At 44.7% G+C, this 24693-nt stretch overlaps 2 protein-coding genes across 10 annotated transcripts in view; one reads left to right on the top strand and one right to left on the bottom strand.

The window, feature by feature from the left end:
- Positions 1-24693, bottom strand: part of LOC121289241 (choline transporter-like protein 5) — a 478732-nt gene that overhangs the window by 41109 nt on the left and 412930 nt on the right. The gene's annotated exons all lie outside the window — the stretch shown is intronic.
- Positions 13284-24693, top strand: part of lhx8a (LIM homeobox 8a) — a 40208-nt gene continuing 28798 nt past the window's right edge. Inside the window, exons 1-4 of the mRNA XM_041208487.1 lie at positions 13284-13364; positions 15027-15179; positions 21869-21990; positions 23833-24053. Coding sequence (XP_041064421.1) covers positions 13284-13364; positions 15027-15179; positions 21869-21990; positions 23833-24053 — 577 coding nt within the window. The remainder of the gene's footprint in view (positions 13365-15026; positions 15180-21868; positions 21991-23832; positions 24054-24693) is intronic.

Genomic DNA, 24693 nt, shown 5'->3' with positions numbered 1-24693 from the left:
TAATTCCAGATTTTTATTAAATTTAGATTCCACCATCTCCCATGGCAGGATTTGAACTTGGGTCCCTAGAGCCTTACCTGGGGGAAGGGGGGGTGGTGGGGGGGTGGTGTGTGTGTGTGTGTGTGTGTGCTGGGGGGTTCCTCTTGATTATTAGTCTAGTGACAATACCACTACACCATCACCTTTCCAAAACAGTGCCTGCTAGCCCACAAGAGGAAACATCATTTCCACATACACCTTGTTGAGACTGTTCAGAATCTTATACACTTCAATCAAGTCACCCCTCACTCTTCTAAACTCCATTGGAAGCAAGCCAAATCTGTTCAACCTTTCCTCATAAGGCAATCCACTCATCCCAGGTACCAATCTAGTAAATCTCCTCAGAACCACCTCCAACACATTTACATCATTCCTTAGATAAGGAGGCCAAAACTGCACACAGCATTTGAGATGCAGTCTTGCCAATGCCCTGTATAACTGAAGCATAACATCCTTCCTTCTATGTTCAATTCCTCTCATAATAAAGGACAGCATTCCATCAGCCTCCTTATTACTTGTTCTCCCTGCATACTAACTTTTTGTGACTCATGCATTGGATCTCTCTGCACCTCAGAATTATGCAGCTATTCTCCATTTTAGTAATACTCTGCTTTTTTATTCTTCCTGCCAAAGTGAACAACTTCACATGTTCCCACATTAAACTCCATTTGCCAGATCTTTGCCCACTCACTCAACCCATCTATGTCCATCTGCAACCTCCTCATGTCCTCTTCACAATATACTTTCCTACCTAGCTTTGCATCATCTGCAAATTTAACTACCATGTCTTCACTCCCCTTATCTAAGTCATTGATATCAATTGTAAAAAGTTGAATGCCCAGCACAGACCCCTTGGGACTCCACTCGTTACATTCTGTTAATCAGAAAATGACCCATTTATGCATACGCTCCACTTTCTGGCAGCCAGCCAATCTTCTATCCATGCTAATATGTTACCTCCTACACCATGAGCTCTCCAGCTGTCTCCCCTTCTTTAAGATGTTCCTTACCTCTTTAACTGCTTTTGGTCATCTATCCTGATATCTCTTTCATTAGCTCGGTGTCAAAAGTATTTATCGAAAATGTTCCTGTTAAACATCTTGGGATGTTTTACTATATTAAAGGTGCTATATAAATGCAAGTTGTTATTCTTGTTGCTTTGTGATTATGTAAAGAAATATGCTGAAAGGTGCATTAAAATGGGACAGTTAGGGAATACAGATCTCCCTAAGGGGTGGAATAAGTAGCAGGAAAGGCCATTGAAAGAGATATAAGTGTTACATATCTCTAGAAAGAGGAAGGACTAAGTTTGTCTAAAACTCTGGTGCGAGATAAGAAATGAGCAGCAAGTCCCGGGAAGAATTCCAAGAGAATCCACACCTTCTGACTCCAGGGTGAGGGTATTACCAACTGAGCTACACCCGGAGGTGGTGAAATTATAAGATTGCAAGTCTTTCTTTTTTTCAGCCAATCTTCCCACTATCTCCTCCTTTGACCCGGTGTCAATATTTGTCTTTCTATGCCCCTGTGAAGTGTCTTTGGATATTTTTATGTTAAGAGCACAATATAAAACGCAAGTTGTTTCGAAGGATATGGTATCTGTCCTAAGGGTTGAGATGAATGGCGTTTCCATCTGTTTGGTATATCACATGGAGAGGGAGGGGAGGGTGCTGATTTCCTCTTTATGGACAGTTTAGTGCAATGGTTAACATTTCAATATTAAATTTGTATTATTTCATTGCGATGGATAAGATATGCTCCATTGACAGCATAAAACGGTACACAGGCGTTTGACACAATGCACTAAATTTAACTCACGGAGCGGAGCCGGTTAAGCCAGGTTCCCCTCGCTGATGCTGTAGATGTTGACAGGATTGGGGGGAATGTACCCAGGGTTTTCATTACCACATGTGAACTAATTCCTTCTTTGTAACCTTGCCATGTGCTGGTAATATCTCCACGATGCACAATGTCCCTCTTATAATTACCTAAAGGGCTGAAGGTGTCCTGTCCGAATTGCCCACTTGGTTGGCCACATTGGCCGCCCCACCTGCTGCTTGACCAAGGGCTCTGTCCTCGCGCGCGCACTGACCACGCGCGCGGGGCTCGCGGCTCTTGTCCGCCGCTGCTAATTGGCCGCCCCACCTGCTGCTTGACCAAGGGCTCTGTCCTCGCGCGCGCACTGACCACGCGCGCGGGGCTCGCGGCTCTTGTCCGCCGCTGCTAATTGGCCGCCCCACCTGCTGCTTGACCAAGGGCTCTGTCCTCGCGCGCGCACTGACCACGCGGCTCTTGTCCTCGAGACCCCCCCCCAACCACCCCCCCTCGCCCGTGTGTCCGGCCCGCGCTGACCGCTCCGCCACAAAGGCAGCTAGAGTAGAGAGCAAGGCAAAGCTCCCCGTCAGGATGAAGCCTCTGTCGAGGAAGGAGAGCGGTATGAGTTGGGTGGGACATGGGTCTTGTTGGGTGGGACATGGGTCTTGTTGGATGGGACATGGGTCTTGTTGGGTGGGACATGGGTCTTGTTGGATGGGACATGGGTCTTGTTGGGTGGGACATGGGTCTTGTTGGGTGGGACATGGGTCTTGTTGGATGGGACATGGGTCTTGTTGGGTGGGACATGGGTCTTGTTGGATGGGACATGGGTCTTGTTGGGTGGGACATGGGTCTTGTTGGGTGGGACATGGGTCTTGTTTGGTGGGACATGGGACTTGTTGGATGGGACATGTGTCTTGTTGGGTGGGACATGGGTCTTGTTGGGTGGGACATGGGTCTTGTTGGGTGGGACATGGGTCTTGTTGGGTGGGACATGGGTCTTGCTTAGGTTAGTTGACCAGTTCGACCACCACCGCGTTATTCAGACCGGAGTCTGGCACCTTGAGTGACTGGAGAGTGGAAGGTTTGATGCCCATTCCTCAGCTGCACTTGTGGGCAAACCCAGGGCTGCTGAGCACAGGGTTTGTGATTTTTTTTTCTCTCTCTCTCTCTGCTTTAAAATTTGATTTGCAAATGAAAACTCACAAATAACCTCAGTGACAAATGCCCCTGACCCCACTCCGGAAAGCAGAGCCCATAATCCAGGCTGGACAACTCCGATGGCCCCTCCCTACCAGGAAGGGGAGAGGGTTCTCCCCTCACCCTCATTTTTCACCCCACCAGCCACCACATCCAAAGGATTGTCCTCCATCGTTTTCACCCCCTCCAGCCAATGCCACCGCCAAATGCATCTCCCCCCCACCCCCCACTCCACCCCCCCAACCCCCGTCAGCATTCCGAAGGGACTGTCCACCCCCATGATACCCTGGCCCTCTCCTCAATCACCCCCAACGCCTCATTCCCTTCCTTTGGCACCTTCCCATGCAACCGCAAGTGGTGATATCACCCTTTAACCTCCTCCCTCCTCACCATCTGAGGCCCCAGACACTCCTTCCAAGTGAAGCAACTATTCACTTGTACTTCTTTCCATTGAAGTCCACTGTCATCGCTGCTCAAAATGCAGCCTCCTCTGCGCTAAGGCCAAACACAGATTGGGTTACCGTTTTGCAGAACATCTCTGCTCAGTCCAAAAACATGACACCCCAAGCTTGTGGTTGCTTTCCATTTTAGTTCATCGCCTTTGCTCTAATGCTCACATCTCTGTCCTCGACCTGCTGCACCATCCCAATGAAGCCCAACACAAGCTGGAGGAGCAGCACTTCATCTCCCGGTTAGGCACTTTCGAACCTTCTGGACTCAACATGGAGTTCAATAATTTCAGCCCGCTAATGCTGTCCCCCATTTTGATTCTGTTTTCTTGCCGTCTGCTGGTTTGAATTTTGTTGTTCACGCTTTTGCTTTCACACAGAGCTGTCCTTTCCTCTGCCATTCACATTCACTCCGGACCAGTGCTTTATTTCTTTACTACAACCATGACCACTCTCTTTGCCTTTTGTTCCATGACATCTTGCCCTCTATCCCAAACCTTCACTGCTGTTCTTCCTCCCTTCCCTGCTTTCAACAGCATAAAACCCGTCACATTTTTAACTCCCTTCAGTTCTGAAGAAGATTCATACTTGATTCAAAACATTAACTCTGTTTCTCTCTCCACAAATTTTGCCAGTCCTGCTGAGTACTTCCAGCACTTTTTTTTATCTAATAAGATAAAAACAAAAAAACTGTGGATGCTGGAAATCCAAAACAAAAACAGAATTACCTGGAAAAACTCAGCAGGTCTGGCAGCATCAGCGGAGAAGAAAAGAGTTGACGTTTCGAGTCCTCATGACCCTTTGACAGAACTAGTTTTGTCGAAGGGTCATGAGGACTCAAAGCGTCAACTCTTTTCTTCTCCGCCGATGCTGCCAGACCTGCTGAGTTTTTCCAGGTAATTCTACTTTTTTTTATCTCCTAGTTCTGAGGGGGCGTTGACCTGTCTGGAGAATCAGAACCTAGGGGACGCTGCCTGGTCCAAAGGGTCAGCACCGGGGGGGAGGTGGGGGGGGGTGGAGGGGGTGGTGTCGAGGAGGCACTACCCTGTCAAGAGGGTCAGCACTGAGGGAGCGCTGCCCTGTCCAAAGGGGCAGCACCGAGGGAGCACTGCCCTATCGGAGGGTCAGTACTGAGGGAGCGCTGCCCTGTCGGAGATGCTGTCTTCCAGATATGATATTAAACAGAGGTAATTTCTGCCCTCACAGCTCAATGTAAGGATTCTGCACTGCTTTTTCAAAAAAGAGCTGATGAGTTCCCCTCTGTCCCAGGGACAACATTTATTCCTCAACCAACGTTACTACAACAGATTATCTGATCATCAGCACATTGCTGTTTATATGGGACTTTATCTGCCACAATTCTTATGTTCTAAAGTAAATACCTCACTTCATAAGTAATTAACTAGCTGTGAAGCACTTTGTGATGTCCTGAGGTCATGAACGGTGCAGTATGAATGCAAGTCTTTCTTTTCTTTAATATCATGAAGCACATTTGCAACTTGGTAAATAACTTCCTTTGTGGATCTGTGCTGAATTTTAAGGGTTTAATTCCTTTTATGAACTAATTGCACTGCATGTGTTAACACATTAGCCAAAATTTCCACCTGTATTTTTTTAAAACTCAATCCTTGTCCCATTTTAAATGAATCGTTTAAGCCCTATCAAGCTCAGCATGCTCAGAAATTCATGCCATTGCATTAATTGGGACACTAAAAAGTGCACACAGAAGGAACCAAACTTGCCAGAGAAACACCAAGAAAACTGAGGTGTTTAAAGCCTGTACTAAAGAAGTTTGAGATGTTGGCGTTGTTGACTGGACATACTGAGGCACAGAGAGCGCTGTCTGATGAAGACCGAGGAATGTTGTGAACTATTTATACTATATCTAAAAAACCAGTCCATAAACCAAAATTTTGACCACCTTGGTACTAAAACTAAAGTGTAATTTTTATTCCATCATTGGATCTGGATATCTCCTCTTCTTACATTGTCTTTTTGTTTGTGTAATATTCAAATTGATATTATTTACAGTTAAATACCAAGACGCATAGCAGTTTGGGAAGCAGACACTACAGTACTGGCTGAGGACCAGGCAGATGCAAAACCAAAGTGCTACAGCACCACCATTGGACAGTGAGTGAAATTACAATGTGACATGTTTACATAGGAATTTATAATGGAAAAAATTGACAGAAGTGCATGTGTAGATGTAAGCATTAAGAGAGATAGAGAGAGGGAGAGAACGTGAGAGAGAAAAACATAATGTAAAATACTTACCTCATTATGACAAACCTTAACACACAATTACAGCTGCTGATAATAAAATTGTGGTCTGCAAAAATGGAAACTATTGTGAATTATGTCGAAAATAGAGGCTGTCTCAATAATGATTTAGTGGCACAGATTAAATAATTTTTAAAGCAGAAATGAAAAGATAAGAATTGTATTATTTTGATGGGATAGAGGTTGTAACATTTGTGTACCATTTACAGGCCCTTTGATTTTTCAGGCAAACACTTTGATTATATCCTTAATCCAAAAAAAAGCCAGTCCAACAAAAAAAGTAAAGAAAACTATTTAACAGGAGACTAGCATTCATTTTAACTAGAAAGGGAGAAACAGAATCACCCTAGATTCCCCCTCTGTAATAACAGCACAATTGTTTCAGAACGGTTGGCTGTAAAATTAGTAGGTTGAAGAAAGGGATGATGAGTGGTAAATGATACTGATAAAATGAGAATAATGAGTGCAGAGATATAGTGAAGAAGGAAAAGTTGTACAAGTGTAAGTCTGTCATTACATCATTTCAGAAGCATCTCAAAATGCTTGGCATCCAATGAGTTACTTTCAAGTTCAGTGACTGTGTTATGTCAGCAAATTGGCAGCCATTTTCTGCTGTAACTATGATGGGATGAATGACTGATTAATTGTTTTAACTTGAGTTTTGAGCTTTTCCTTATTTTTTTAAAAAAACCTTGACTTTGTTTGATAAGACTTTGGTATCAAGCAATTTTCAGATGTAGAAATGTCTAAGACATGTTGGCCAGGTGAAATTCTGACCGTCATTATTCAAAACCCCTTAACCCCTGGAGCATTGTTTTTGCTGGAAGCCTCTTTGCTCTTTGGAACACCTCTGTAAATGATTACAAGCCAACCCATCTGGCTGTTTCAATATTTTCGTGGCCATTTTATTCCCATAAATATGCAAGTTAATTCCTTCTGCAACATCCCTTCTTGACATTTGTTCAACAACAGTCTAAGAAAGTGCCTGTACATCAAAATCTTACTCCTGCACAAGGAACCATTCATAAAAACTTGTGGTTCAACAGTGTCTTTCACCATCTCAAGACATTCCAAACTACATTAGAACCAATGAAGTGTAGTCACTGTTGGAATGTGGAGAAACAGAAGCTGACATGCACACCGCAAGATCCCACAAACAGTAATTTGATAATGACCAGATAATCTGTTTTACTGATGTTGATTAGAGAGTACATATTGTACATATTGGACGAGCCACATAAATACTGTGGCTACAAGAGCAGGTTGGAAGCTAGGAATCCTGCAGTGAGTAACTCACCTCCTGATTCCCCAATCTATAAGGCACAGGTCAGGAGTGTGATGGAATACTCTCCACTTGCCTGGATGAATGCAGCTCCAACAACACTCAAGAAACTCAACACCATCTAGGTCAAAGCAGCCCACTTAATTGGCATCCTTTCCACAAAGAGTCATTCCCTCACCATTGACACACAGTAGCAGCAGTATGTACCATCTACAAGATGCACTGCAGAAACTCACCAAGGCTCCTTTGACAGTACCTTCCAAACCCACGACCACACTTCCATCTAGAAGGACAAGGGCAGCAGACACATGGGAACACCACCACCTGGAAGTTCCCCTCTAAGCCACACACCCACCATCTTGACTTGAAAATATATCACTGTTCCTTCCCTGTCACTGAGACAAAATCCTGGAATTCCCTCCCTAACAGCACTGTGGGTGTACCTACACCACATGGACTGCAGCGGTTCAAGAAGGCAGCTCACCACCACCTTCTCAAGTGGCAGTTGGGGATGGGCAATAAATGCTGGCCTAACCAGTAATGCCCACATCCCATAAATGTATAAAAGAAAGGACACTGGGGAAAACAACATGTTCTGTTTTGAAGTAGTGCCATGGGATTTATATCCACTGAGAAGGAAGAACGGGCCTCAGTTAACCAAAACACAGCCCCTCCACAGGGCAGCATTCCCTTAGTACTGACCCTCTGACAGGGCAGCCTCCCTCAGCACTGAACTGACCCTCTGATAGTGCAGCCTGGATTATGCACTATAGTCTGTGGATGGGACTCAGCCCGCAGCGGCTGCTTAAGCGGCGAGTGTATTACTCGCTGAGCTCGGGCTGGTTCCTTAAACCACACACACGTGTCGGCAAGGATATCAGACTAGCCCACATGTTTACTTAAGCATTTTTCCCAGTGGATGTAAACCACCCTGCTTCAGTCCCCTTTCCACAGAATCCCAGGCGGCTGTCTTCTAAACAACTGGAACTTTAGACAAGAAGGAAATTAAACTTGAGCCATCGATTAGCTCGCTACTCGGTGACGGTGTGATCGTCTGAATGTTGGATTGGTTTCCTTCTGAGAGTTGCATCCCTTCCATTTAAAGAAGGTGGCAGTTCTGTTCACTTTTCAGGGGAGTGGGGGGAGGTTGGTGGTTGTGGGGGGTGGGGGGGTGGGGGTGGAGGGGGAGAGAAACATTGACCAAAAAGCTGATTATTTGAACACAAAAGCAAAATGCTGCAGGAGCTGGAAATTTGAAATAAACGAAGCAAAAAAACAGCAAAAAAATATGCTGGAAAAACTCCGCAGGTCTGTCGGCATCTGCGGAGAGAGAAACAGAGTTAACGTTTCCAGGGTTCTGAAACATTTAGCTCTGTTTCTCTCTCTCTCTCCACGGATGCTGACAGACCTGCTGAGCTTTTCCAGCAATTTTTATTTGCTGGCTCAGTGAATCGTGTTAACTCCTGGTTGGAAACAAAACACACACAAAAAAAAAACACTTTTCTCGATTTGAGGCGTTTATCATCATCTTTGCCAACATGTTAGCTACATTTTGCAGTGAGGGGTGGGGGGGCACGGGTTCTAGCCCTCGGTTCAATCACTTAAGAACACAAGGAATGGATTTCTTTCGACAGCAACATTTTCTGAAAACTGGATTCTTTATCCGGAAAAAATTGGCGCTTCTACTGAGGAGTGCCCTCCCTCCCTCCCTCTAAATTGCAATATCTGGTGATGATGTTCTGGGATTTATTTGTGTCTCTGTTGTACGTTTTCGAACACAGGGACAATGAGGAACAGGAATAGATTTCCTGATCCATCCAGCCTGTCTCCCCGCCGCCCCACCCCCTATCCACCCCACACTCTTACACACGAACTACACTTTTAAAAAATTCCGTCTAGGTGTTGTTCACGCATCCCAGTTTTAGATCAATGCTCTTTTTTTCTCTCTCTCTCTCCTGCTTTAAGAGGGGTGAGCGCCGATACAATTATTTTGTTCAAAAGCTCCTTTGTTCCAGCATCGCCAATGTCACGGTCTGGCTTAATTGTTACATGGAGCTGCTCTGATACGGAGTGTTTCCCGATCCTGAGACATCGACCTTTGACATGTAAGCAAAGCGATATCAATTGCAACAGCACAATGTTTAACTGGCCACACTTGCACGATTATACAACTTGGTTCCCCTCACCAACATTTAGCATCACTCGGTGATCTAGTCTGGACGGACAAACTATACCGGGTTAGATGGAGGAAATAAAAAGAGTGGAAATAATATTTAAAATATGAAAATAAAGGGTTTTTTTTATAACGAGCAGATAAAAAGTTCACTGCATGAATTTAGAAGAATAAAAACGGAGAAAGGTGGTAAATTTTTCCTGTGAATTCCTAGAAAAACATCGAAGTAAAAGCGACACTGGGAAGAGAATGTATCAAAATAAATCATAGAAATCAATTGAAAATAAGTTTCAAACCACATTTTTTTCCGGTGATGACACCGCCTTTCCTTTTTATTAACTCAAGTTGTGAAGCATTATTCCATTTGAACGTTAGATTCTCCGAGAAATGTAATCCGAAGTCAGTCAGCATGAAACCAGTTTTGTTATTAAGTAAAACGCACCTCAGATTGTCCCAGCATCAAGCGGTAGCATGCTTCACAGTGCAGCACTTAAAGCACACAACCGGATTTTACAAAGAATCTGAAAGTAATATTTAAATCGCCCGCACCATGGAAATTCCAATATTAATACAATAGAATTTCTCTGAACTGAAGCCTCAATGGGTGCAGGGCAGCGGCATTTGTGTGCGTTTAAAGTGTTTAAATCAGCAAGATAATTGACCGTGTTGCCAACACTCCCTTTTGGGAAAATTAAGCGAGCGGGGAAATTTTCACGAAATTCTCAACGACGGAGGATTTTTAAAAAAATATAAATATTCCATTCCAATTTTCCCAACGCGTTTCTGGGTCGGTTCGTTCGTTTCTATCGAATGTATTTTTAGAGAGCAGTTGTCAGTTTGAGAAATTTGTGAGGAAACAGTTTTGGCTTATTTGAAATGGAGAAACGCGCCTCCCCCCAACACCGACCCGCACCACCACCCCCCCCCCCCAAAAAAAAATCTTCCAAGAAAACTGTCAGTAAAGTTTTCTTTAAAATTATACATAGCAGAAAGGCGAAAGTGTCGAATGTCGTTAAAGGTAACTCAGCCAGCAAGGATATGGTGGGATTACAATCAGGGTCGGTACAAGCAAGAGAAAAAAAACACACACCGAGATCAAAAAGTTACATTCAGTATAATAAACATCACAAACTACTGGTTTCACGGCACTGCCCCAACAATAAGGTGCAAATATTAAATGTGGGATATTTCCACCAAACCTTCGTCTGTTCATCGCTCCTTAAATTCGATATCCTAAGAACAGAACTGATCTTTTAAAAGGCAAACATATTTACTCCGCACCTCAGCGGACCCAGTAATTACAGTAAAGCACCGATCTGCCAGCAAGGCAAACAAGCATTACAGTTGCTCCTTGCTTTACAAATCAATCCATATCATCAGAATAAATGCCATTTTGGGGACCGTATGAAACCATTAGAGGTTTGTCCAAATGTCCACCTTCTCTAAATGATCTTCGGCCCATTTTGATTTACAAGGATATGTTATTGTTTCCACAATTACTTACATAAATCTCCCCCAAACCGCACCTCACAACTCACCTATATATATATATATATGATATATGCACATATGCAGCTGGTATAGCGTTTAAGTTGATTAAAAAAAGATGATCACCATTTTGCAATTTAAAAGAAAAGTTGGTGGATTGAAGAAACATTCAGTGGTAATTAGTTCGGCGGTTGCAGTGGAAGTTATCGAACTCGCTCCCTCATGCAGTTGTTGTTCGTATGAATGACTAAAAATATATATATTATCGCGTTTATATTGTGCTGATTGAAATCTCTGCTTAGGACGCCGCTGAGCTTAATAAAAGGTTGCTAAAGCCCGTCTTAATCTTACCACTGTGAATCTCAGTGTGGTAAGAATATTAATTCCACCTTTTCCGGATCCTGGTTGTAATTATTGCCGCTGATAAAGCTCTCCTCCATTCTGCGAAATATTTCAATAAATTTAAATAAAAATGCCCCCAAAACAGTTTTAATAATGATGGGCCTTTGTGCTCCCAGAATGACTCCCTCCCTCATCAGCAGGCAGCTGGCGAGTTCCCTCTCTTCACGCAACCTAATTGCACTAGGGGGGTATTAGAGTGAACACAATCATTATTCCTTTATACATTCTTGGCCCCCAAATTGTTACTGAAATGCGAATTTTCCAGTACCGTTAACAATTAAATTAAAATCCCGATTGATTTTGTGCAGCAGAGATGTGAAGTTACAGCTTCGTACCGGCTTATTACGGGGTGGGGTGGAGTGAGGCGGGTGCATTGTTTAAAAAGAAGCATGAGAGAGCGTCAGCCTCATGAGCTTATGAGGAGTTCAACCTGAAATGGGGTCTTCCCCAATATATAATCACATTATAGTTTCAAACTATATGTAACCGTCAAGAAAATCCTGCCATGAACACATGGAATCTCACAGCACAGAAGAAGGAGGCCATTCAGCCCATCGTTGCCCGTGCCAGTTCTTGGAAAGGGCCAAGTCCCCCCCAACCCCGCCCTTTGCCTAGAAATTTCTTTCCTCAGTACATATGTAGCCAATTCCTTTTTGAAGGTTACAATCGAAATTACTTTCACCGCCCCGCATTGAAAAAAGAACCTCATTTTCATCGTTAATTTCTTGCCAAATGTGTGTAATCTCCTGCCAGTAGAAACAGTTTGGATGAGGGTTTCGATACAGTGGAATGGTATAATGGACGATTTTTTTTCAGAATTCCTAATATATTTTAGAAAGTTAAACTTATGTAGGACACAATGTTTCAGCAATATATTTTTACGGTAGAATGTAGACATCTACATATATTGCAAACTGAAAGACTCCCGATACTGACTGGGTAAAGAATTGTACCAGTGTGTACGTGTGTGTATGTGAGGGAAAGCCAGTGACTGAGCCGATGTTCAGACTCAGCATGACTTGAGGATTTAACTCGCACGCCAGAAGCCGAACGGGTATCACTTCTCATTTTTGGGGAAAATGTATACAGGCAGCATTTCACCGGTCAGATGTTGAGCACGAGCGACTCAGTGGACGACTCTTTGGCTCCAGACACCAACTTTAATTTATCCGTAGCGTCCTTTAAACTGTAGCGAAACATCCCAGTTAGAGCAGCCAGTACGAGTGTTTGTGGTGTTGTTTAACTCTTAAACTACTCCAGGTGTGTCTGAACGGACTGAGACAATCTGTTAGTCACAACCGCACAAGAAAACAGAGGTTTTTGTTTAGAAATATTTGAAGAGGGAGAAGCAAATGAAGGGATGCGATTGTGTTCATCAGGACCTGCGATCTTAAAGAGAAAGTCGCATAATTTGTAATTATTAACGCTCAGTTCCTCGTGGGCATTACTTGAAACCGCCTGGATTAAAATAATATTAATATGGTTCAGATGCTCGTCACCCATTAATGGAAAGTTATTAACAGCCAGTCGGTCACACAAACCTGTAACTTACTAATCAGAGGGTCCTCTACTGGTCTCCCCTTTTTTTTTAATTGAAAAGGAAAGCTACCTCCGGGAATGCGGAGTGGTGGTAGTGGGCAGGGACTATGCCGTGCAGTGACTGTAAATGTTTTTATTTGGCTTGCTTCCCTTGTAAAGGCTGCGGGACGTAACATGAGTCCATGTTTAGATTTCAGTAGACTTGTGCAGCTGATGAGAGATAAGAGCCCATGAGATAATGCTTGTTGTTGGTTGGGCACGAGAGGGGAGGCGGGGGGGGGGAGAGAAAAGTCCCCCCACCCCCCAGAGTTCTTCCTCTGTGTAATGTGAATTAAAACTCTTACATGTCTAAGGGCTGTACCTACGTTGAAGAGGTGTGGTTAGCGAAGAAATACACTTTTTAAAGTTCCATCTAGCCAGGTAACCCTTTCTTCAAGCGCCGGGAGCAGTTGAAACTCGGACCGGGAAGGAATTGGAAAGGAATTGTTTTTGAACAAGGCAAATATTTTCAAATAGCCTCCGCCCTCCAACGAGGAAGGATTTTGTTTTGAGTGTGTTTTGAGTGTGTGTTGTGTGTGTGTGTTATGCGAGTGGGATACGAGTTTTGAATGCAATGTACTGGAAGAGTACCGAGCTGTTGGTGTGTCACATGGAAGGCAAAGGGAACTATACGGCTGGTGCGCGCTTGCAGAAGGTAAGAGGAGTTCGCTTTACTTTTTATTAAGGGGTTATTAAACCAAACGGAGCATTCGAATCCGGGGCGCGGGGGTGTAATTTCCTGCTCGCAGATGTGCTCCGTAAAGTCTCTTCCTGTCAAACAGATCGACAGTTTTCGGAGAAAAAGTGTCGCCCAGATGGTTGCCAGAATCGATGTAGTTATCGAATCTGTCTCTTTCTCCTCCTCCGCTCCCCCCGCAGTGGTGGGGGTTAAGAACCAACACTAGGAGGAGTGAAATAATCCGAGGCTCTAGATTTCTGGCTGGTGGGGGTTCCACACAATCCGGTTGGGGGTAATCCCTACAGTGAATAACAACGTATAGGGTGGAGTTGGGGGTGTTGGTTAACTATACAAGATATTACTGTGCTGTGAATAGTGGGTATTGAGCCAATGTGATGGGTTTAATAATTGGATTAGGGGTTTAATCTAGCCAAAGCATTGCTCCATTGTAAATCGCGTTTAAACCGGTTTGCATGTTCAGGGAGCAAACAGCCCCGTTCCGGATTTAATGCGGTGCAGAATTTACTGAAGCTTATTAGCACCCCAACAGAAAGCGGGCAGCTCGCCTGTGTAACCAGTCACCACCACCTCTGGAACTCGCGATATAGTCCTCAACTCTAACCTAAACCCACACCGTCTAAATATTTCGATCCTTTATTGGGTGGGTGGGTGGGTGGGTGGGGGGGGGGGGGGGGGGGGAAGAGGAATGTTGGTGGATTAATAAAACTGAACATCCTTCCCTTCTTTCCGGGAAGGTGGTTGGTGGGGTGGGTAGGAAGGGGGAGCCGTGCCGGTTTTTTTTTTTGTTTAAATATGTAAGTCGGGAGAGCTGATCTCCTCAGGATAGTTAACGCGAATCACCTGCACCATTAATTGTCCCTCCTTTTCTTTAAATTGTCAATCGAGCAGACCTGACCGGACTGGACTAGCTGTAATTATCTTTCAAGTGCCCCTATTAAACCTCTTCACCTCTAGGTTACCCTTTCAAAGGCGTTTTGGATGGAACAAGGACTGATTTAATTGTTGAAAAGGGGAGGGGGGGTGTAGAATTCTTACTCAATCTGATTTGACCTGGCGCTAGGAATTGGTATAAATGAAAAGCTTTGTGCAACTTGAGGGGAAGGGAGCTGTCTGAAAATACTTGACCAGAATAGCCCCTGAACCGCAATGAATGCTTAACGATTCCCTCAAGTGCCTTGTCTTGTTTTTTTTATATATATATATATAAACTGAATCAAGGGTATTTACTTTCCAAATTGCACCTTTTTAATGATCACACGCGTTGTCATGGTGAACGGGGCGAGTGGTTGATATTTGTGTGTGGAGAGGGGAGGGAGAAAGAGAAATGTTGATGTTAAAAGACTCATGCACGCAATTAGTTCAGAATGAGCTGGAAGCTCTCTCCCCAAATCCTTGCTCTTTTTCCAGTTTAAAAACCATGTCGGATGACCCCGAAACACTCTCCTCCATCCCCTGTGGAAGAATTCGGAAGCCGAGGAGCACTTGTAGTTTGGTACCCAGCCCCTATCTTCTCTTAATTTCGATATTTGTTGAGACCAATTTGCACTCGAGAGCTGATTTTATTATTATTTTTTTCCCCGTTCTGTGTGTGTGTGTGTGTGTGTGTATCTTTTTTAGACTAATTCTGACCGGGTTGTTAAAGAGGATTCCTGTTCCCCAGTCACTTCGGCCTCGCCTTCCTTGTCTCCACAGTCGATGATCTCCTCCAGAACCGGGAGAAATACCTGCAGTAGCTGCGGGCTGGAAATAGTGGATCGATACCTCTTGAAGGTGAGAGACTTCCCTCCACCCCACACCCCCCCCCCCAAAAAAAAACACCCAACAGCAACTTACCCCCCCACTACCCCCCCCGCCCCGTGGTTTGAGGTTGTGCCGAAATGTCCAGAACGCGGAATTTTGATAAGGGAATGATAGAATTCTGCTGTAGGGAAAATGACTAGTTTGTCATTCGACTTTACAGTCAAGCCACCTTTTAAAACGTTCTTTTGCTGGCGTGAACTAACTTGTATTTTTGAAGTTGCTAACTCCTAAGCCCAGCCGAGGCTCGGCCAGTGGTGTTTCCCTTCTCCTCTGGGCCAGCAGCAGGCTGTGTAGGTTTGAGGATTTGTTTCCTAACCCGGGGCGGGGTGGTGGTGGTTACTGACAGCGGCGCGCGGATTTAAAACCCCCGTCTGCTCCCAGACTTCGATGTCAGCGTTTGGGAAGGAGTTCTGACCGATGTTTATCCAACAACACGGGAAACAGCCCATCCCCTCATCTTGTGGGAGCTTGCTGTGCCCAAATTGGCTACTGTTTCCTCCATTTACGATTTTTTTTTTTAAAAAAGGAGAGTCTGTTTTCAATTCACCTTTGACCAAGCTTTTTTTTATTATTTGCTCCAATTACCCCCTCCGGCGCACTGTCAATGCTTGTGTCTTGCTTGGCTACTATTAAACGCTATAGGGTGTTTCCCCGTGTTTGAAGGCGCTATATAAATGCAAGCTATTAGCGGTCAGTTTGTACCTGCATTAAAATCCCCTCTCAACCACGTTCTTTAGTTGTCCCGTTCTGTCCTGATCGCCCTTGCCCTCTGGTCACGTCAAACTTTTAAACCAACTTCCCTCTGTTCCACAGGGCCGGATCCTGTGTCTGTCTTTTCACCTACCATAAACTCAAATAAATGTCTACAAAATCCCATCGTACCCCCCGACCCCCCAGCCCCTGACTGGGACTGTATAGATACAGACACCGCAGTCTGTATTGTTACACACCATGAATTAACATCCCACCACCGGCAGTCGGGAAAGAAGACAGCCGATTTAAAAGGCGTCTCCCGGAAGGTCTACCTTTTGCGAGTCCAACTAATTCACTAAATGTCACCCTTACCCGGTTCGGGCCTTACATGTTACTCAGTCCCTGCCTATTGGAAGTGGCGGAGAAATCCAACCACCGCCTCGGGGTAATTAGGATGGGCAATAAATGGGCCAAAACAAAAACAGAATTACCTGGAAAAACTCAGCAGGTCTGGCAGCATCGGCGGAGAAGAAAAGAGTTGACGTTTCGAAATGGGCCAGTCTTGCCAGTGGTACCCACACCCCCTAAGGATCTTAAACCAACACCCCCCCCCCCCCCCCCCCCCCCCCACACACACACACCGCCCGCGCGGCATTAGTTCAAAGGGAGTATTGAGAATCCTGGGGGCAAAATGCAAGTCGTTAAGTCAATGTTGCAGGAGATATCTGGTACTTCATTCCTCTTTCTCCTGGTACTTCATTCCTCTTTCTCCTGGTACTTCATTCCTCTTTCTCCTGGTACTTCATTCCTCTTTCTCCTGGTACTTCATTCCTCTTTCTCCTGGTACTTCATTCCTCTTTCTCCTGGTACTTCATTCCTCTTTCTCCTGGTACTTCATTCCTCTTTCTCCTGGTACTTCATTCCTCTTTCTCCTGGTACTTCATTCCTCTTTCTCCTGGTACTTCATTCCTCTTTCTCCTGGTACTTCATTCCTCTTTCTCCTGGTACTTCATTCCTCTTTCTCCTGGTACTTCATTCCTCTTTCTCCTGGTACTTCATTCCTCTTTCTCCTGGTACTTCATTCCTCTTTCTCCTGGTACTTCATTCCTCTTTCTCCTGGTACTTCATTCCTCTTTCTCCTGGTACTTCATTCCTCTTTCTCCTGGTACTTCATTCCTCTTTCTCCTGGTACTTCATTCCTCTTTCTCCTGGTACTTCATTCCTCTTTCTCCTGGTACTTCATTCCTCTTTCTCCTGGTACTTCATTCCTCTTTCTCCTGGTACTTCATTCCTCTTTCTCCTGGTACTTCATTCCTCTTTCTCCTGGTACTTCATTCCTCTTTCTCCTGGTACTTCATTCCTCTTTCTCCTGGTACTTCATTCCTCTTTCTCCTGGTACTTCATTCCTCTTTCTCCTGGTACTTCATTCCTCTTTCTCCTGGTACTTCATTCCTCTTTCTCCTGGTACTTCATTCCTCTTTCTCCTGGTACTTCATTCCTCTTTCTCCTGGTACTTCATTCCTCTTTCTCCTGGTACTTCATTCCTCTTTCTCCTGGTACTTCATTCCTCTTTCTCCTGGTACTTCATTCCTCTTTCTCCTGGTACTTCATTCCTCTTTCTCCTGGTACTTCATTCCTCTTTCTCCTGGTACTTCATTCCTCTTTCTCCTGGTACTTCATTCCTCTTTCTCCTGGTACTTCATTCCTCTTTCTCCTGGTACTTCATTCCTCTTTCTCCTGGTACTTCATTCCTCTTTCTCCTGGTACTTCATTCCTCTTTCTCCTGGTACTTCATTCCTCTTTCTCCTGGTACTTCATTCCTCTTTCTCCTGGTACTTCATTCCTCTTTCTCCTGGTACTTCATTCCTCTTTCTCCTGGTACTTCATTCCTCTTTCTCCTGGTACTTCATTCCTCTTTCTCCTGGTACTTCATTCCTCTTTCTCCTGGTACTTCATTCCTCTTTCTCCTGGTACTTCATTCCTCTTTCTCCTGGTACTTCATTCCTCTTTCTCCTGGTACTTCATTCCTCTTTCTCCTGGTACTTCATTCCTCTTTCTCCTGGTACTTCATTCCTCTTTCTCCTGGTACTTCATTCCTCTTTCTCCTGGTACTTCATTCCTCTTTCTCCTGGTACTTCATTCCTCTTTCTCCTGGTACTTCATTCCTCTTTCTCCTGGTACTTCATTCCTCTTTCTCCTGGTACTTCATTCCTCTTTCTCCTGGTACTTCATTCCTCTTTCTCCTGGTACTTCATTCCTCGTTCTCCTGGTACTTCATTCCTCGTTCTCCTGGTACTTCATTCCTCGTTCTCCTGGTACTTCATTCCTCGTTCTCCTGGTACTTCATTCCTCGTTCTCCTGGTACTTCATTCCTCGTTCTCCTGGTACTTCATTCCTCGTTCTCCTGGTACTTCATTCCTCGTTCTCCTGGTACTTCATTCCTCGTTCTCCTGGTACTTCATTCCTCGTTCTCCTGGTACTTCATTCCTCGTTCTCCTGGTACTTCATTCCTCGTTCTCCTGGTACTTCATTCCTCGTTCTCCTGGTACTTCATTCCTCGTTCTCCTGGTACTTCATTCCTCGTTCTCCTGGTACTTCATTCCTCGTTCTCCTGGTACTTCATTCCTCGTTCTCCTGGTACTTCATTCCTCGTTCTCCTGGTACTTCATTCCTCGTTCTCCTGGTACTTCATTCCTCGTTCTCCTGGTACTTCATTCCTCGTTCTCCTGGTACTTCATTCCTCGTTCTCCTGGTACTTCATTCCTCGTTCTCCTGGTACTTCATTCCTCGTTCTCCTGGTACTTCATTCCTCTTTCTCCTGGTACTTCATTCCTCTTTCTCCTGGTACTTCATTCCTCTTTCTCCTGGTACTTCATTCCTCTTTCTCCTGGTACTTCATTCCTCTTTCTCCTGGTACTTCATTCCTCTTTCTCCTGGTACTTCATTCCTCTTTCTCCTGGTACTTCATTCCTCTTTCTCCTGGTACTTCATTCCTCTTTCTCCTGGTACTTCATTCCTCTTTCTCCTGGTACTTCATTCCTCTTTCTCCTGGTACTTCATTCCTCTTTCTCCTGGTACTTCATTCCTCTTTCTCCTGGTACTTCATTCCTCTTTCTCCTGGTACTTCATTCCTCTTTCTCCTGGTACTTCATTCCTCTTTCTCCTGGTACTTCATTCCTCTTTCTCCTGGTACTTCATTCCTCTTTCTCCTGGTACTTCATTCCTCTTTCTCCTGGTACTTCATTCCTCTTTCTCCTGGTACTTCATTCCTCTTTCTCCTGGTACTTCATTCCTCTTTCTCCTGGTACTTCATTCCTCTTTCTCCTGGTACTTCATTCCTCTTTCTCCTGGTACTTCATTCCTCTTTCTCCTGGTACTTCATTCCTCTTTCTCCTGGTACTTCATTCCTCTTTCTCCTGGTACTTCATTCCTCTTTCTCCTGGTACTTCATTCCTCTTTCTCCTGGTACTTCATTCCTCTTTCTCCTGGTACTTCATTCCTCTTTCTCCTGGTACTTCATTCCTCTTTCTCCTGGTACTTCATTCCTCTTTCTCCTGGTACTTCATTCCTCTTTCTCCTGGTACTTCATTCCTCTTTCTCCTGGTACTTCATTCCTCTTTCTCCTGGTACTTCATTCCTCTTTCTCCTGGTACTTCATTCCTCTTTCTCCTGGTACTTCATTCCTCTTTCTCCTGGTACTTCATTCCTCTTTCTCCTGGTACTTCATTCCTCTTTCTCCTGGTACTTCATTCCTCTTTCTCCTGGTACTTCATTCCTCTTTCTCCTGGTACTTCATTCCTCTTTCTCCTGGTACTTCATTCCTCTTTCTCCTGGTACTTCATTCCTCTTTCTCCTGGTACTTCATTCCTCTTTCTCCTGGTACTTCATTCCTCTTTCTCCTGGTACTTCATTCCTCTTTCTCCTGGTACTTCATTCCTCTTTCTCCTGGTACTTCATTCCTCTTTCTCCTGGTACTTCATTCCTCTTTCTCCTGGTACTTCATTCCTCTTTCTCCTGGTACTTCATTCCTCTTTCTCCTGGTACTTCATTCCTCTTTCTCCTGGTACTTCATTCCTCTTTCTCCTGGTACTTCATTCCTCTTTCTCCTGGTACTTCATTCCTCTTTCTCCTGGTACTTCATTCCTCTTTCTCCTGGTACTTCATTCCTCTTTCTCCTGGTACTTCATTCCTCTTTCTCCTGGTACTTCATTCCTCTTTCTCCTGGTACTTCATTCCTCTTTCTCCTGGTACTTCATTCCTCTTTCTCCTGGTACTTCATTCCTCTTTCTCCTGGTACTTCATTCCTCTTTCTCCTGGTACTTCATTCCTCTTTCTCCTGGTACTTCATTCCTCTTTCTCCTGGTACTTCATTCCTCTTTCTCCTGGTACTTCATTCCTCTTTCTCCTGGTACTTCATTCCTCTTTCTCCTGGTACTTCATTCCTCTTTCTCCTGGTACTTCATTCCTCTTTCTCCTGGTACTTCATTCCTCTTTCTCCTGGTACTTCATTCCTCTTTCTCCTGGTACTTCATTCCTCTTTCTCCTGGTACTTCATTCCTCTTTCTCCTGGTACTTCATTCCTCTTTCTCCTGGTACTTCATTCCTCTTTCTCCTGGTACTTCATTCCTCTTTCTCCTGGTACTTCATTCCTCTTTCTCCTGGTACTTCATTCCTCTTTCTCCTGGTACTTCATTCCTCTTTCTCCTGGTACTTCATTCCTCTTTCTCCTGGTACTTCATTCCTCTTTCTCCTGGTACTTCATTCCTCTTTCTCCTGGTACTTCATTCCTCTTTCTCCTGGTACTTCATTCCTCTTTCTCCTGGTACTTCATTCCTCTTTCTCCTGGTACTTCATTCCTCTTTCTCCTGGTACTTCATTCCTCTTTCTCCTGGTACTTCATTCCTCTTTCTCCTGGTACTTCATTCCTCTTTCTCCTGGTACTTCATTCCTCTTTCTCCTGGTACTTCATTCCTCTTTCTCCTGGTACTTCATTCCTCTTTCTCCTGGTACTTCATTCCTCTTTCTCCTGGTACTTCATTCCTCTTTCTCCTGGTACTTCATTCCTCTTTCTCCTGGTACTTCATTCCTCTTTCTCCTGGTACTTCATTCCTCTTTCTCCTGGTACTTCATTCCTCTTTCTCCTGGTACTTCATTCCTCTTTCTCCTGGTACTTCATTCCTCTTTCTCCTGGTACTTCATTCCTCTTTCTCCTGGTACTTCATTCCTCTTTCTCCTGGTACTTCATTCCTCTTTCTCCTGGTACTTCATTCCTCTTTCTCCTGGTACTTCATTCCTCTTTCTCCTGGTACTTCATTCCTCTTTCTCCTGGTACTTCATTCCTCTTTCTCCTGGTACTTCATTCCTCTTTCTCCTGGTACTTCATTCCTCTTTCTCCTGGTACTTCATTCCTCTTTCTCCTGGTACTTCATTCCTCTTTCTCCTGGTACTTCATTCCTCTTTCTCCTGGTACTTCATTCCTCTTTCTCCTGGTACTTCATTCCTCTTTCTCCTGGTACTTCATTCCTCTTTCTCCGTAGCCTTAACCCCGTACTCTTTCTCCACCCCACCCCTGTATTCATCCAGTTCCCTTCTGAAATGTATTACTGAACCTGCGGGACAATGTGAATTTACTTATCCCCGCCCCTAGTGACTTTAAAACTGTTTGCTGGCCTTACTTTCTGCCCTTGGAAATACTAAATTATTCCAGCGCTTCTGAAATGCGTCGGGAAGCCCTCTTTGACAGTCAATGTTAAGTCTAAATGCGAATCCCTCTCAACTGACCAGATCCATAGATCTGCTGGAATCTACCCGCCCGAGAACTGCTAAATAGTCAAGATGGACAGGCGGCCCAGGAGCCGATGTTTGAATAGATGTTTTCTCCCCCCCACCCCCCCCACCAAGGCGCTTCCTGCTGAATCTCGCCCAAATAACTCTGTCTGTCTCTCTCTCTCTCTCTGTCTGTCCAGGTGAACGAGCTATGTTGGCACGTCCGGTGTTTGGCTTGTAGCGTTTGCAAAACCTCTCTGGGCCGGCACACCAGCTGTTACATAAAGGACCAAGAAATATTCTGCAAACTGGATTATTTCAGGTACCGCTTATCAATGACCCGAATTGGATTTTCTGAAGGTTCCTATCGATCGATCTAAATCTGGTTGAGATCCCAATGGGGTTGGGGGGGCATTGGGCTTCCCCAGGAGACCGGTAACTTTGAGCTGTTGGTGCGGGGGGGTGTGGGACCAGCAGCAGCTTTGGGCTGAACTCCAGCTCTCAAGGGAGATGCGGTTTATGGTGATGGTCCAAACTTGAAGGATTTTCATTTCTTCGAACGGGGGGAGGGGAGATTCCAAATTCGAAGCAAGCGTTCCCCAGTCGGGCAACCTTGAAATGCCGCTGGAACTTCAGGATTGGCGCTGATTCGGCGGTGAGGTCTTAAGAATCGTTTCGATCAGAACTTTAGATTTTTGTATCTGAAGAAGAGTCGGACCGACTCGAAACGTTAACTCGGTTCCTCTCTCCACAGAGGCTGCCTGACCTGAGTTCTACCCCACCCCCCAACAGCATTTTCGATTTGTTTCAAATTTCCAATATCCGCAGTATTTTGCTTTTATCTTTGATTTTTTTTTGCATGCTGGGTTTCCGAGTTCGTTAAAGCTTATCTGGGTAGGGGAACGGAGTGAAAATCGCACACGACGCGTTTCGCTCGCTTCCAAACATTTTTAAAGTGTCGACATCCGCTCGAGTGAATAACATTGGGAACTACGGAGTAGGTTCACCCTTTTTACCCGGGGAAGGTTTCCGGACCAGATTTCCAACTGTCTCCCAATTTTTTTTTTGGAAAAATAATCTCCGGTCTATCAAGAATATTGTATATGGGGGAGTCTAGGAACAGACGCACCAAGCTAAAATTAAAGCCAAGCCTTTTCCAACAGGAATGAAAGGAGGAATAACTTCTACTCGGGAAGGGTCGTAGAAGTTTGGAACACTCCTTCCCCAAACAGCAACTGATGCTAGATCTAATTTTAAATCTGAGATTGATTAGTGTTTTGTTATCGAGTATTAAGGGATATGGGCGGAAAGACAGGTATATGGAGTTTGGTCTTAGGTCAGCCAAGTTCTCATTGAATGGGTGGAGGTTAAAATGGCCTCCCTTGTTCGATACTCCCTTCAGCTGTTTATTTCAACGGAGTGCCTTTGCATCTTTTATACATGCACCTGCAGTATCTTATAAGGTTGCAGCATGTGAGTGGACCGTGCAGGTTGCCGTGGGGTCGTGCACACCTTTCTGCTAATGGGTCACCAATAACTGAACAAATGGAATGATATATATATTTGTGTCAAAAGCGCCAAGTCTTCACCTTGGTAACGCTCCCACCTAAATCAATCAGAGTCATGAATTCAAGGTCCACTCCACAGACCTTGGTCATAGGACACTACCGGTACTGAGGGAGTGCTTTGCTGTTGGAGGTGCCGGCTTTGACTGGCGATGTTGAACCAAGGCCCCGTCTGTAAGGTGGATGTAAAAGATGCGGTGGCATAATTTAAAGGTGAGCAGGTGACTTCTCCCTAGTATCCTGATGCCAATGTTTATCCTTCGACCAACATCAGCAAAATAGCTGATTATCACACTGCTGTCCATGGGATCTTGCTGTGCACAAATTGTATGCTGTGCTTGCTACATTACAGCAGTGACTATGCTTCAATAGTGCTTCATTTGCCAATAGTGCTTCATTGGCCGTGAAGTGCTTTGGGATGTCCAGAAGTCATGAAAGGTGCCATAGAAACAAGTCATTTTCTCATTCCTATTCTTTGGCGTGCAGGAGTTGGATATCAATAGGAGGAAGATGCACCAACTTTTCTCATTTGCAGAGTTTAGTGACGTATTGCACCCTCCTTATCTTGCAGCCCAACTTGACCCTCTTTGTTTTAACAGGCGGTATGGAACCCGGTGCTCTCGCTGTGGCAGGCACATCCATTCAACAGACTGGGTCCGAAGGGCCAAGGGCAATGTTTATCACCTGGCGTGCTTTGCTTGCTTCTCTTGCAAGAGGCAGCTGTCCACCGGGGAAGAGTTCGCTCTTGTGGAAGAGAAAGTCCTCTGTCGGATACACTATGATTGTATGTTGGACAACCTCAAAAGGGCAGCTGAAAATGGTAACATCACTTTTTTAAAAGTCTGACTATTTTGTTAATGGTGATTGCCGCATCTAGTTGGACATTTTCCAGGAGGCATCATGTGACCATCTGCTTTCAATTGTCCTGCCCAGCCCACATCTTGTCATTGGTTGTCAATGCGTTCATCATCATGGTGCCCAACCTGCCCATAGCCAATCAGACAGTGAGCATTCATTTCACTATCTAATTGGATGATTCTTGATTGGGGAAGGTGGTTTGGCCGTCTGATTCTAATAATGAGTAAACAAGCTCGCGTGAGGGAGAGAGAACGTTAGTTTCCCCCTTTGATTTTTTCCAAGTTGTTCACAACAGGAGATTCTGAATTTTAATTCTCCAGGAATTACAATTCAGTTTGGCAACCCAAATCCCTATAAGCCATGCTGAAAACAATAGTTTTATACTCATTCTCAAACTTCACTCGGTGACTTCACAGTTTTTTTTTGGTGATGTTAGAAGTGGCTCAGTTCAGAATCAAGAATCTTACAGTCCAGGAGGAGGCCATTTGGCCCGTTGAGTCTGCACTGGCTCTCTGAAAGAGTATTCTACCCATCCCACTCCCCTGCCTTATCCCTGTACAACATGCGTATTTTCTTTTCAGACTGAAATCCAATTCCCTTTT

Source organism: Carcharodon carcharias, chromosome 16 (genome assembly GCF_017639515.1).
Source record: "Carcharodon carcharias isolate sCarCar2 chromosome 16, sCarCar2.pri, whole genome shotgun sequence".
Lineage (NCBI taxonomy): Eukaryota > Metazoa > Chordata > Chondrichthyes > Lamniformes > Lamnidae > Carcharodon > Carcharodon carcharias.
Note: the sequence above shows the minus strand (reverse complement) of the source record. Positions and strands in the feature narration are given on the sequence as shown.